This window comes from Salvelinus alpinus, chromosome 11 (assembly GCF_045679555.1).
Source record: "Salvelinus alpinus chromosome 11, SLU_Salpinus.1, whole genome shotgun sequence".
In the NCBI taxonomy this organism is placed as follows: Eukaryota; Metazoa; Chordata; class Actinopteri; order Salmoniformes; family Salmonidae; genus Salvelinus; species Salvelinus alpinus.
Genome location: NC_092096.1, coordinates 8,386,653 through 8,399,618, shown reverse-complemented (window position 1 = coordinate 8,399,618; position 12,966 = coordinate 8,386,653). Strand labels below are relative to the sequence as shown.

The following is a 12,966-nucleotide window of genomic DNA, read 5'->3' as shown; positions in this document are numbered from 1 at the left end:
TCTATTCTACCATTCAGAGAGACCAGCTATGTTAGTTTCTATTCTACCATTTAGAGAGACCAGCTATGTTAGTTTCTATTCTACCATTTAGAGAGACCCGCTATGTTAGTTTCTATTCTACCATTCAGAGAGACCAGCTATGTTAGTTTCTATTCTACCATTCAGAGAGACCAGCTATGTTAGTTTCTATTCTACCATTCAGAGAGACCAGCTATGTTAGTTTCTATTCTACCATTTAGAGAGACCCGCTATGTTAGTTTCTATTCTACCATTCAGAGAGACCAGCTATGTTAGTTTCTATTCTACCATTCAGAGACCAGCTATGTTAGTTTCTATTCTACCATTTAGAGAGACCAGCTATGTTAGTTTCTATTCTACCATTTAGAGAGACCAGCTATGTTAGTTTCTATTCTACCATTCAGAGAGACCAGCTATGTTAGTTTCTATTCTACCATTCAGAGAGACCAGCTATGTTAGTTTCTATTCTACCATTCAGAGAGACAAGACAGTCATAACAACGGTTTGTTTCCATTCTACCATTCAGAGAGACAAGACAGTCATAACAACTGTTAGTTTCTATTCTACCATTCAGAGAGACAAGACAGTCATAACAACTTAGTTTCTATTCTACCATTCCAGAAAGAAGCTGAAGAAAGTTTGGGACCGGGCCGTGACCTTCCTCTCAGCCAATGAGAGCCGTATCAGGACAGAGTCTCAGCGGATTGGCGGAGCTGACTTCCTGGTGTGGAGGTGGCTCCAGCCCTCTCTGAGCTGCGACCAGATCTCACTCATCCCCTCCAAAGTCTGGCAGGGCAAAGGTAACTAACCTGTCCCCATTCCTAGCGTGCTCCCAAAGTCTGGCAGGGCAAAGGTAACTAACCTGTCCCCGTTCCTAGCGTGCTCCCAAAGTCTGGCAGGGCAAAGGTAACTAACCTGTCCCCGTTCCTAGCGTGCTCCCAAATGGTACCCTGTTCCCTATGTAGGGCACTACCTTTGACCCCAGAGCCCTGCCATTTGGGACGCAGGCCTAGTCTCTCTTAACTGGTAAAGAGTTGGTTATGGATTACAAGAGGGATGTAGCTTGCTTTTATGTGCAGCATGTAGGTTGTACATGGAGTTTGGTCTATATCAAAGTGTATTGTATTAGATTGACCAAACAACATGTACTGTAATATACTAATTATACAAAAGTATGTGGACATCCTTTCAAATGAGTGGATTCGGCTATATATATATATAAAATCGAGCACACAGCCATGCAATCTCCATAGACAAACTTTGGCAGCAGAATGTGGCACCGTCATAGGATGCCACCTTTCCAACAAGTAAGTTCGTCAAATTTCTGCCCTGCTAGAGCGACCCCGGTCAACTGTAAGTGCTGTTATTGTGAAGTGGAAACGTCTAGGAGCAACAACGGCTCAGCTGGGAACTGGTAGCCCACACAAGCTCACAAAACAGGACTGCCGAGTGCTGAAGCGTGTTAAAAAAAAATCGTCTGTCCTTGGTTGCAACACTCACTACCGAGTTCCAAACTGCCTCTGGAAGCAACGTCAGGACCAGAACTGTTCGTCGGGAGCTTCATGAAATGGGTTTCCAGGGCCGAGCCATTGGACTCTGGAGCAGTGGGAACGCTTTCTCTGGAGTGATGAATCACGCTTCACTGTCTGGCAGTCCGATAGACTAATCTGGATTTGGCAGATGCCAAGAGAACGCTACCTACCCCAAATGCATAGTGCCAACTGTAAAGTTTGGTGGAGGAGGAATAATGGTCTGGAGCTGTTTTTCATGGTTCGGGCTTCTTAGTTCCCACGAAGGGACATCTTAACAGCATACAACGACATTCTAGACGATTCTATGCTTCCTACTTTGTGGCAACAGTTTGTGGCAACAGTGAGGTCCGTACAGAAATGGTTTGTCGAGATTGGTGTGGAAGAACTTGACTGGACTGCACAGAGCCCTGACCTCAACCCCATCGAACACCTTTTGGGATGATTTGGAATGCCGACTGCGAACCACGAGCCAGGCCTAATCGCCCAACATCAGTGCCCGACCTCACTAATGCTCTTGTGGCTGAATGGAAGCAAGTCCCCCTGCAGCAATGTTCCAACATCTATGGGAAAGCCTTCCCAGAAGAGTGGAGGCTGTTATAGCAGCAAAGCGGGGACCAACTCCATATTAATGCTCATGATTTTAGAACGTGATGTTGGCTGAGCAGGTGTCCACATACTTTTGGTCATGGTAGCTTATGTCAAAAATAAGAATGTTTCTCCTGTCCCTCCTGTTACTGTCCACCTAACGTCTCTTGTCTGTCTCTGTCCATCTAACACATTTCCTGTCTCTCTCCTGTCTGTCCTCCCAGCGTTCCCTCTGGACAGGAGGAACTCTCCTCCCAACAGTTTAACACCGTGTCTGAAGATCAGAAACATGTTTGATCCAGTCATGTGAGTACCAGAGGGTATTACTAAGTCACTGTGTTCACCAGCAATCTTTAGGCTTCTGTTGGGGTTAGGGATGAGCATGCACTTGTCAGGGGACTAAAACGTTCTCTTTGTATGTCGGTATCAGCAGCTGCATAGATGTGGATGTCGACGTCGACAGACTCTCTCAGATGTGGATCACGGGCGTGGCCAAAAGTTGAAAATGACACAAATATTAATTTCCACAAAGTTTGCTGCTTCAGTGTCTTTAGATATTTTTGTCAGATGTTACTATGGAATACTGAAGTATAATTACAAGCATTTCATAAGTGTCAATGGCTTTTATTGACAATAACATGAAGTTGATGCAAAGAGTCAATATTTGCAGTGTTGACCCTTCTTTTTTCAAGACCTCTGCAATCCGCCCTGGCATGCTGTCAATTAACTTCTGGGCCACATCCTGACTGATGGCAGCCCATTCTTGCATAATCAACGTTTGGAGTTTGTCAGAATTTGTGGGGTTTTGTTTGTCCACCCGCCTCTTGAGGATTGACCACAGGGTCTCAATGGGATTAAGGTCTGGGGAGTTTCCTGGCCATGGACCCAAAATATTGATGTTTTGTTCCCTGACCCACTTAGTTATCACTTTTGCCTTATTGCAAAGGTGCTCCATCATGCTGGAAAAGGCATTGTTCGTCACCAAACTGTTCCTGGATGGTTGGGAGAAGTTGGTCTCGGAGGATGTGTTGGTACCATTCTTTATTCATGGCTGTGTTCTTAGGCAGAATTGTGAGTGAGCCCACTCCCTTGGCTGAGAAGCAACCCCACACATGAATGGTCTCATGGATGCTTTATTGTTGGTATGACACAGGACTGATGGAAGCGCTCACCTTGTCTTCTCCGGACAAGCTTTTTTCCGGATGCCCCAAACAATCGGAAAGGGGATTCATCAGAGAAAATGACTTTACCCCAGTCCTCAGCAGTCCAATCCCTGTACCTTTTGCAGAATATCAGTCTGTCCCTGATGTTTTTCCTGGAGAGAAGTGGCTTCTTTGCTGCTCTTCTAGACACCAGGCCATCCTCCAAAAGTCTTTGCCTCACTGTGCGTGCAGATGCACTCACACCTGCCTGCTGCCATTCCTGAGCAAGCTCTGTACTGGTGGTGCCCCGATCCCGCAACTGAATCAACTTTAGGAGACGGTCCTGGCGGTCCCGGACGGTCCCGGACTTTCTTGGGCGCCCTGAAGCCTTTTTCACAACAATTGAACCGCTCTTCTTGATGATCTGATAAATGGTTGATTTAGGTGCAATCTTACTGGCAGCAATATCCTTGCCTGTGAAGCCCTTTTTGTGCAAAGCAATGATGACGGCACGTGTTTCCTTGCAGGTAACCATGGTTGACAGAGGAAGAACAATGATTCCAAGCACCACCCTCCTTTTGAAGCTTCCAGTCTGTTATTCGAACTCAATCAGCATGACAGAGTGATCTCCCGCCTTGTCCTCGTCAACACTCACACCTGTGTTAACGAGATAATCACTGACATGATGTCAGCTGGTCATTTTGTGGCAGGGCTGAAATGCAGTTGAATTTTTTTTGGGGGGGGGGGATTCCGTTCATTTGCATGGCAAAGAGGGACTTTGCAATTAATTGCAATCCATCTGATCACTCTTCATAACATTTTGGAGTATATGCAAATTGCCATCATACAAACTGAGGCAGCAGACTTTGTGAAAATTAATATTTGTCATTCTCAAAACTTTTGGCCACGACTGTACATTGTATCAAGTGTTTTCCCTGGGCTAGAAGTGTCTGTCTGCATGTGATGGAACACCTATTCCAGTGGAATGACACCTGTATGTGCCACATGTACTGTCCCATCCTACCTGTGTGTTCCCGACTACCAGGTTAGAGGTGGGTTAGGACTTCTAGATGACATCTGACCCCTTTACGTGTGTGTGTGTGTGTGTGTGTGTGTGTGTGTGTGTGTGTGTGTGTGTGTGTGTGTGTGTGTGTGTGTAACAGGGAGGTTGGTGAAAACTGGCATCTGGCCATCCACGAGGCCATCTTGGAGAAGTGTTGTGACAACGACGGTATCGTCCACATCGCTGTCGACAAGAACTCCAGAGAGGTGAGTGTCTGTCACAGCGGTTATATCAAACAATGGCTGTGTTCCAAGTGGCTCCCTATTATTTTGTATACCACCCCTACCTGATCACAACACAACTGATTGGCTCAAACCCACTAAGAAGGAAAGAAATTCCACAAATTAACAAGGCACACCTGTTAATTGAAATGCATTCCAGGTGACTACCTCATGAAGCTGGTTGAGAGAATGCCAAGAGTGTGCAAAGCTGTCATCAAGGCAAAGGGTGCCTACTTTGAAGAATCTCAAATATAACGTTTTTGATTTAACACTTTAACAGCCATCTGGTTATATATCCACTGAGCAGGTGGAACATCTGGTTATATATTGCAGTGAGTCACCCTACAGACAGACTGATGTGGCTGTGTTATAACCTGTGATAGAAGAGCTCGTTAACCTCTCTCTCCTCTCTCTCTAGGGCTGTGTCTATGTGAAGTGTCTGTCAGCAGAACACTCGGGGAAAGCCTTCAAGGCGCTACATGGCTCCTGGTTCGATGGTAAATCACTATAGCAACAACACACTTGTCTTTGCCCTTCGTTGTCCTTCCATCCTCTAATGAACCTTGTTGTTACCTGCTGACTTCCCTACTGTTGACCATTTTTATCTAACCAACTGGAACAAAATCAATAGCCCTTGTTTGCTAACTTTGAGCCGATCATTGATACCGGATAAAATAGGAAGGATTTAAGAGATTTAGTCACATGGTTGGTCTTCATTGTTTCTCTCTCTCCCTACCTACCGTCTCTCCCTACCTACCGTTGTTCCCTACCTACCTACCGTCCCCCCCCTACCTACCTACCTACCGTCCCTCCCTACCGTCCCTCCCTACCTACCTACCGTCCCTCCCTACCTACCTACCTACCTACCGTCTCTCCCTACCTACCTACCGTCTCTCCCTACCTACCTACCGTCTCTCCCTACCTACCTACCCTACCTACCTACCTACCGTCTCTCCCTACCTACCTACCTACCGTCCCTACCTACCTACCTACCTACCGTCTCTCCCTACCTACCTACCGTCTCTCCCTACCTACCGTTGTTCCCTACCTACCTACCGTCCCCCCCCTACCTACCGTCCCTCTCTATCTACCGTCTCTCCCTACCTACTGTCCCCCCTCCCAGGTAAGCTGGTGACGGTGAAGTACCTGCGTCTGGACCGCTACCACCAGCGTTTTCCTCAGGCCCAGGGCTGTACCACCTCCCTGAAGCCCTCGAACACCTACATGAACACCATGTCCAGACTACGCCACCACACCAGCCCTGATAGCAGCTCTAACTCTAACTCTCTAGGCTTCTCCTGAGGGGGGAGGCAGATTACCCCAGCCTCCTCTCTCTCCCTCACAGATACCACCGCTACCAACCCAACCAGCTCCTTCTTACCCCTGTGTCACGGTCTCACCTCAACACAGGCCCCCTTCCTTCAGTCTCCCCTTAACAAGCCTCTACTGGAGGTGATGGCAGCTGGGTGGAACCGTCTGTCTCAACTCACAGGGCTGGGTGGAACCGTCTGTCTCGACTCACAGGGCTGGGTGGAACCGTCTGTCTCCACTCACAGGGCTGGGTGGAACCGTCTGTCTCGACTCACAGGGCTGGGTGGAACCGTCTGTCTCGACTCACAGGGCTGGGTGACCCGTCTGTCTCGACTCACAGGGCTGGGTGACCCGTCTGTCTCGACTCACAGGGCTGGGTGACCCGTCTGTCTCGACTCACAGGGCTGGGTGACCCGTCTGTCTCAACTCACAGGGCTGGGTGACCCGTCTGTCTCAACTCACAGGGCTGGGTGGAACCGTCTCAACAAACAGGGCTTTTTTTTCTCTTTTAAATGGGACTGACTTTTGGTTGTCCACAACCTGTCTGGACCACAGGAGTGGTGGGAGGCTTTAGACTGACAGTCCTGCAGTGTTTTTTGTTGTAAAGACCAAATCAGAGTTTTGAAAACAAAACGATGAGCTAAACTTTGGAAGACCACTTGAACAACCAATGGGCTGGGAGATTGGAGACTAGGGGGAGGTGGTCTGAGCTTTTGTACGAGGAAGCTGGAGATGTGTGATTCGCCGGAGCCGTAGACACTATTTAATTTTTGTTATTTTTGTATTACAAACTTAGCGGATTTAACAAGGAAACAAAACTTCCATTTCGTTCTAATGGCATATTTAAACAGATATGAGAGAGAAACAACCCCTTCTTTTCTCTTGTCTCCCCATCCTCTCCTCCCTCCATCCTCTCCTCCCTCCATCCATCCTCTCCTCCCTCCATCCTCTCCTCCCTCCATCCTCTCCTCCCTCCATCCATCCTCTCCTCCCTCCATCCTCTCCTCCCTCCATCCATCCTCTCCTCCCTCCATCCATCCTCTCCTCCATCCATCCTCTCCTCCCTCCATCCATCCTCTCCTCCCTCCATCCTCTCCTCCCTCCCTCCATCCTCTCCTCCCTCCCTCCATCCTCTCCTCCCTCCCTCCATCCTCTCCTCCCTCCATCCTCTCCTCCCTCCCTCCATCCTCTCCTCCCTCCCTCTATCCTCTCCTCCCTCCATCCATCCTCTCCTCCCTCCATCTATCCTCTCCTCCCTCCATCCATCCTCTCCTCCCTCCATCCATCCTCTCCTCCCTCCATCCATCCTCTCCTCCCTCCATCCATCCTCTCCTCCCTCCATCCATCCTCTCCTCCCTCCATCCATCCTCTCCTCCCTCCATCCTCTCCTCCCTCCATCCTCTCCTCCCTCCATCCATCCTCTCCTCCATCCATCCTCTCCTCCCTCCATCCATCCTCTCCTCCCTCCATCCCTTTTTTTAATGAGACTGGCTCCATGATTTTTCAAGGAGTTGAGTCGGGCTTTACATTGAAATTGCTGCATGTGTTGGTTAAAGTTAAAGCCTCTATTTAAGCTTTTGAATTTATAACATAATCTGGATTTTTATTTCCTGGAGAATGTAATCCCTTTTCTTTCTTTTGTAGTTTTTAGTCGAGCGGCGGAGGAAAGGCAGACATAAACATTTAGCCGACTGAAGGGTGGGAGTGGGTGCTTAGCTGTCAGCCTGAAATACATGTTGACTGGTTGGCTGGTGACGGTGGCTTCCTTTTGAATGAGCCGTATTCATTAAGCAAAAACCATAAGCTGTCATTTTTGTCCTGCCCACCGCTACAATACTCTTTAACATACGGACGGCATCTGATTCTGTATTCAGAAGTGGAAGCGTTTGTGAGAGATTGGGAGGATAACTTGTGATTTTGGCAGGTGGTGTTGGTGCACCCCCCCCGGGCCTACGTCTTGGATAGAAAGACTCCCTCGCTGTGGAGTTTAGAGAAGAGGGGGGGGGGCTAATAACGTGGGCGATCAGTCAGTCGTCCATTTTGTATTTTTTGGGCTTCTTTGCTTTTCTGTCTTTTTAACTCAATATTGGTGGCCGTTTTATAAGTATCTTTCCTCCCTCAAGCAGCTGAAAGCGATTCTCCCGTCAGTCAGAATAGATTCCAATGTTATATTGTTTTGAGTTCCCGTTTTTAATTAATAACTTTTTGATTGATACTGGTTCATTCTCTTATTGTTCCCGTCGCAGAGACTTCTGCTGGAACATGGGATTCTATACACACCTAGGCTTCCTTTTCCTGCATCTCATTTAGTTTCTAGTGCACTACTTTTGACCAGGGCCCATAGGGGTAGTGCACTACTTTTGACCAGAGCCCATAGGGGTAGTGCACTACTTTAGACCAGGACCCATAGGGTAGTGCACTACTTTAGACCAGGACCCATAGGGTAGTGCACTACTTTTGACCAGAGCCCATAGGGGTAGTGCACTACTTTTGACCAGAGCCCACTATATAAGGATTAAATAGGGTCCTGTTTAGAATACGTCCGTGGACAAAACATTAGGAACACCTGCTCTTTCCATGGCATGGACTGACCAGGTGAATCCAAGTGAAAAGCTATGATCCCTTATTGATGTCACACGTTAAATCCACTTCAAACGGATGTAGATGACGGGGAGGAGACGGGTTAAAGAAAGAGATTTGAGACATGGATTGTGTGTGTGTGCCATTCAGAGTGTGTGAATGGATTCCCAGTAAGACACTGGTTTAATACGTTTTGTATATATTCATGGAGGTATAGATGGAATGGAAGGTGTGTGTGTGTGTGTGTGTGTGTGTGTAGCTGTTCCATGATCCCTGCTATACAGCCCTGTGTTTCTGCTGCGTGGTAAAATGGCACACTATTCCCTACATAGTGCACTACCCCTATGGGCCCTGGTCTAAAGTAGTGCACTAACCCTATGGGTCCTGGTCTAAAGTAGTGCACTAGCCCTATGGGCCCTGTTCTAAAGTAGTGCACTACCCCTTTGGGCCCTGTTCTAAAGTAGTGCACTACCCCTATGGGCCCTGGTCTAAAGTAGTGCCCTATCCCTATGAGCCCTGGTCTAAAGTAGTGCCCTATCCCTATGAGCCCTGGTCTAAAGTAGTGCCCTATCCCTATGAGCCCTGGTCTAAAGTAGTGCCCTATCCCTATGAGCCCTGGTCTAAAGTAGTGCCCTATCCCTATGAGCCCTGGTCTAAAGTAGTGCCCTGTCCCTCTGAGCCCTGGTCTAAAGTAGTGCACTACCCCTATGGGCCTTGGTCTAAAGTAGTGCACTAACCCTATGGGCCTTGGTCTAAAGTAGTGCACTACCCCTATGGGCCCTGGTCTAAAGTAGTGCACTACCCCTATGGGCCCTGGTCTAAAGTAGTGCACTACCCCTATGGGCCCTGGTCTAAAGTAGTGCACTACCCCTATGGGCCTTGGTCTAAAGTAGTGCACTACCCCTATGGGCCCTGGTCTAAAGTAGTGCACTACCCCTATGGGCCCTGGTCTAAAGTAGTGCCCTACCCCTATGGGCCCTGGTCTAAAGTAGTGCACTAGCCCTATGGGCCCTGGTCTAAAGTAGTGCACTACCCTATGGGCCCTGGTCTAAAGTAGTGCACTACCCCTATGGGCCCTGGTCTAAAGTAGTGCCCTATCCCTATAGGCCCTGGTCTAAAGTAGTGCACTAGCCCTATGGGCCCTGGTCTAAAGTAGTGCACTACCCTATGGGCCCTGGTCTAAAGTAGTGCACTACCCCTATGGGCCCTGGTCTAAAGTAGTGCCCTACAAAGTGATGTGGGTGTCATGTCAGGTGCAGCCGGTCCTGTGTGTACAGGACCAGAGTTCAGCTGGTTTCATCTGTGAAGCTCCAGATTCCCTTTATTGGACGTTTTATACCCGTTTTATTACTACTTTGTGAGAGAGAAATCATCTGTGTCCCCAAAATGGCACCTTATTCCCTATATATAGTGCACTAATCCTATAGGACCCTGGTCAAAAGTAGTGCACTAATCCTATAGGACCCTGGTCAAAAGTAGTGCACTACCCCTATGGGCCCTGGTCTAAAGTAGTGCACTAAATAGGGAATAGGGTTCCATTTTTGGATGCGAGCAAAACCGTTTTCTTGCCATGTTGAAAAGTCATTTGACTTCTCTTTGTTTATTGTGGTTCTTTAATTGTATCCAGCCATTGTTGTTGATAAACGCAGACCTAATGTAATATTATTATAGTCGTGTCAGATATGATGCAGAGAGAGAGAGAGAAAACGCAAACCCGTTGTTTTTAGATGGAAAACGGAAATAAAATGGTGTTTAACGTTGATGCAGAAATAAGCTGATTTAAAAAAATATATATATATGTTTTTTTTGTTTAAAGTACAAGCTCCATGTGTCCTTGTCCCAAACGCCACCCTCTTTCAACCCAAAGTAGTGCTCTATTTAGGGAATAGGGTGCCAAACGCCACCCTCTTTCAACCCAAAGTAGTGCTCTATTTAGGGAATAGGGTCCCAAACGCCACCCTCTTTCAACCCAAAGTAGTGCTCTATTTAGGGAATAGGGTGCCAAACGCCACCCTCTTTCAACCCAAAGTAGTGTACTATTTAGGGAATAGGGTGCCAATACTTGCACACCCCAAGTATTCCAAGCACCTCTCGTGTCTAAATGGAGACTGTAAAGTCCTGAATGATTGCATGTGAGCTAGACCTATTAACACGTTCATGATGCTTCACGATCAAAGGATTCCACACCATTAACATTAGTTGTATTTTTGGGGGGGAGGGGGGATGCAGTGTGAAGTTGAAAGTGGGGGTGCAGTAAGTTGTACAAAACAATGCACATTTAAAAAAATATATATGTTTTTACCGTGGTGCAGTCCTGTCCCCCTGCAGCAGTTGTTGACCTGGTTGTGCCTTAACTTTGTGCTTTAAAACAAAAAAACCAGCTGGCACTGCATTACTGGAGAAAGTCTTGGGTTTATTATAGTGGTACAGTCATTGTTTAAAGGGAACGTGAGGTCAGCAAGAAAGAGCTTTATTACACATGGTGTTTTGGAAAGTTATTACTTTTTCCCCGGTCGGCCGACACCTCGAACGGGGTGTTTGTGTCCAACAATATGCTTTCCTGCACCCCCCCACCAGAGTGCGTCCTCTCATGGCACCCTATTCCCCATATAGTGCACTACTTTTGACTAGTGCACTACTTTTGACTAGTGCACTACTTTTGACTCGAGCCCTATGTAGTGCACTACTTTTGACTCGAGCCCTATGTAGTGCACTACTTTTGACTCGAGCCCTATGTAGTGCACTATTTTTGACTCGAGCCCTATGTAGTGCACTACTTTTGACTCGAGCCCTATGTAGTGCACTACTTTTGACTCGAGACCTATGGTGAATGGGGTGCCATTTGGGACTTCAGTATTTTTTTTTTTTTTTTTTTTCAAGTCATGTTGTTGTTTGGGTAGTCATTTTTAATGTTTAGATACTTTATGTGCTTACTCTCCTTCCCATTTACAGAATGACCTTTACATTCACTTTAAACAATTGTATTCCACTGCACAGAGCTGAATATGTACAAAATAAACAACGTTCAAAATGGAGGCCAGTTGTTTTTTGCTGACTGTACTTTCCTACGTGGTGCATCATGGGTAATGATCATCTTTTTATATTTTTGTAATATTGTCAACGACCGGATGTTGAATACCAGTGATGTTACCGAAGGTTGTTTTTCTTATAAGAAATTATTTTAATTGTGAGACTGTATATAGTGAGTGAGTGAATGTATATGTTAGTTTGGTCTGTGTGCGGCTTACAAAAAACACTTACGTTTTCTAGAAATACCGGTTGGAGGATTTTGGTATTTTCTGCTTATTCCCTCATAATTCCGGGTATCTTCCAACCGGCATTTCTGGGAATCTGGTTAAAAAGTTTCCCGAATTTTCTAAACCTATCTGTGTGGCTCTTCTCTACGGTTCACGGTGACGCTTGCTGCTTCGACTATCAGCTTCTCCCTCTAAATGATGTTTCTTTCTCTGATTTTTATGTATTTTATGTAAACATTGTACATTTTATACCTGTAATATGTATTATATGCAGAAGCCGTTTAATTTCTATTGTAACATTCAGATTGACCTATCACGACCTCCCCGCCTCAAGCCAGATGAAGCTAAAGTTGTCCAATAATGCCCAGATATTTAAAAGTTTCAGATGTAATTTGTCACTTAATTGTCTTGTAAAAATGGCTCTGATTAAAGTTTTTTTCATCACTGCTCTACATAATTAGACTTGTTTTATAATCAGTTGTGCAGTGAAGACTGCTGATGGTGTTGAAGTTTTGTTCCACAGCTTTCTCTCTATATCTTCTCCTATATGGAAATGGAATGTGTCCTCGCCTGTCTCTACCTCAGCCCAACGTGTCCTCGCCTGTCTCTACCTCAGCCCAACGTCTCCTCGCCTGTCTCTACCTCAGCCCAACGTGTCCTCGCCTGTCTCTACCTCAGCCCAACGTGTCCTCGCCTGTCTCTACCTCAGCCCAACGTGTCCTCGCCTGTCTCTACCTCAGCCCAACGTGTCCTCGCCTGTCTCTACCTCAGCCCAACGTGTCCTCGCCTGTCTCTACCTCAGCCCAACGTGTCCTCGCCTGTCTCTACCTCAGCCCAACGTGTCCTCGCCACCTCAGCGCCACCTCAGCCCAACGTGTCCTCGCCTGTCTCCACCTCAGCCCAACGTGTCCCTCAGTGCAGAACCTGTCCAGCAGCTGTGCCTGTGTCCACTATGCTTCCTGACCCACCAATTGAGGTATCTAAGTCGACCTACCATAAGTGGTGGGGAAAGAAGACAAAAAAAACTCGGACCAAAATGTTCCTCAAAAACAGACGATGTAGATTTGAGTCTGGGCTCCGGTGACCCATTTGAAGAATTGTACTGTATAATAATGAAATGATGTGTAATACCACAAACCATAGGGGGTCCAGACACACAGTCTGGGAAATACTGCTCTAATGAGTGGAGATGCATGGACAGTGTTGGAACCAGGGAAGGAACCAGGCTGTCCAACATGAGTCTACAGCAGTATGCTG

The 12,966-nt window shown here is 46.9% G+C and overlaps 1 protein-coding gene across 1 annotated transcript in view; it reads left to right on the top strand.

The window, feature by feature from the left end:
• Positions 1 to 12,166, top strand: part of lemd3 (LEM domain containing 3) — a 35,964-nt gene extending 23,798 nt beyond the window's left edge. The window contains exons 7-11 of the mRNA XM_071331654.1: positions 640 to 818; positions 2,360 to 2,441; positions 4,441 to 4,546; positions 4,980 to 5,058; positions 5,685 to 12,166. Coding sequence (XP_071187755.1) covers positions 640 to 818; positions 2,360 to 2,441; positions 4,441 to 4,546; positions 4,980 to 5,058; positions 5,685 to 5,863 — 625 coding nt within the window. The 3' untranslated portion in view covers positions 5,864 to 12,166. The remainder of the gene's footprint in view (positions 1 to 639; positions 819 to 2,359; positions 2,442 to 4,440; positions 4,547 to 4,979; positions 5,059 to 5,684) is intronic.
• The last annotated feature ends 800 nt before the right edge of the window (positions 12,167 to 12,966 follow it).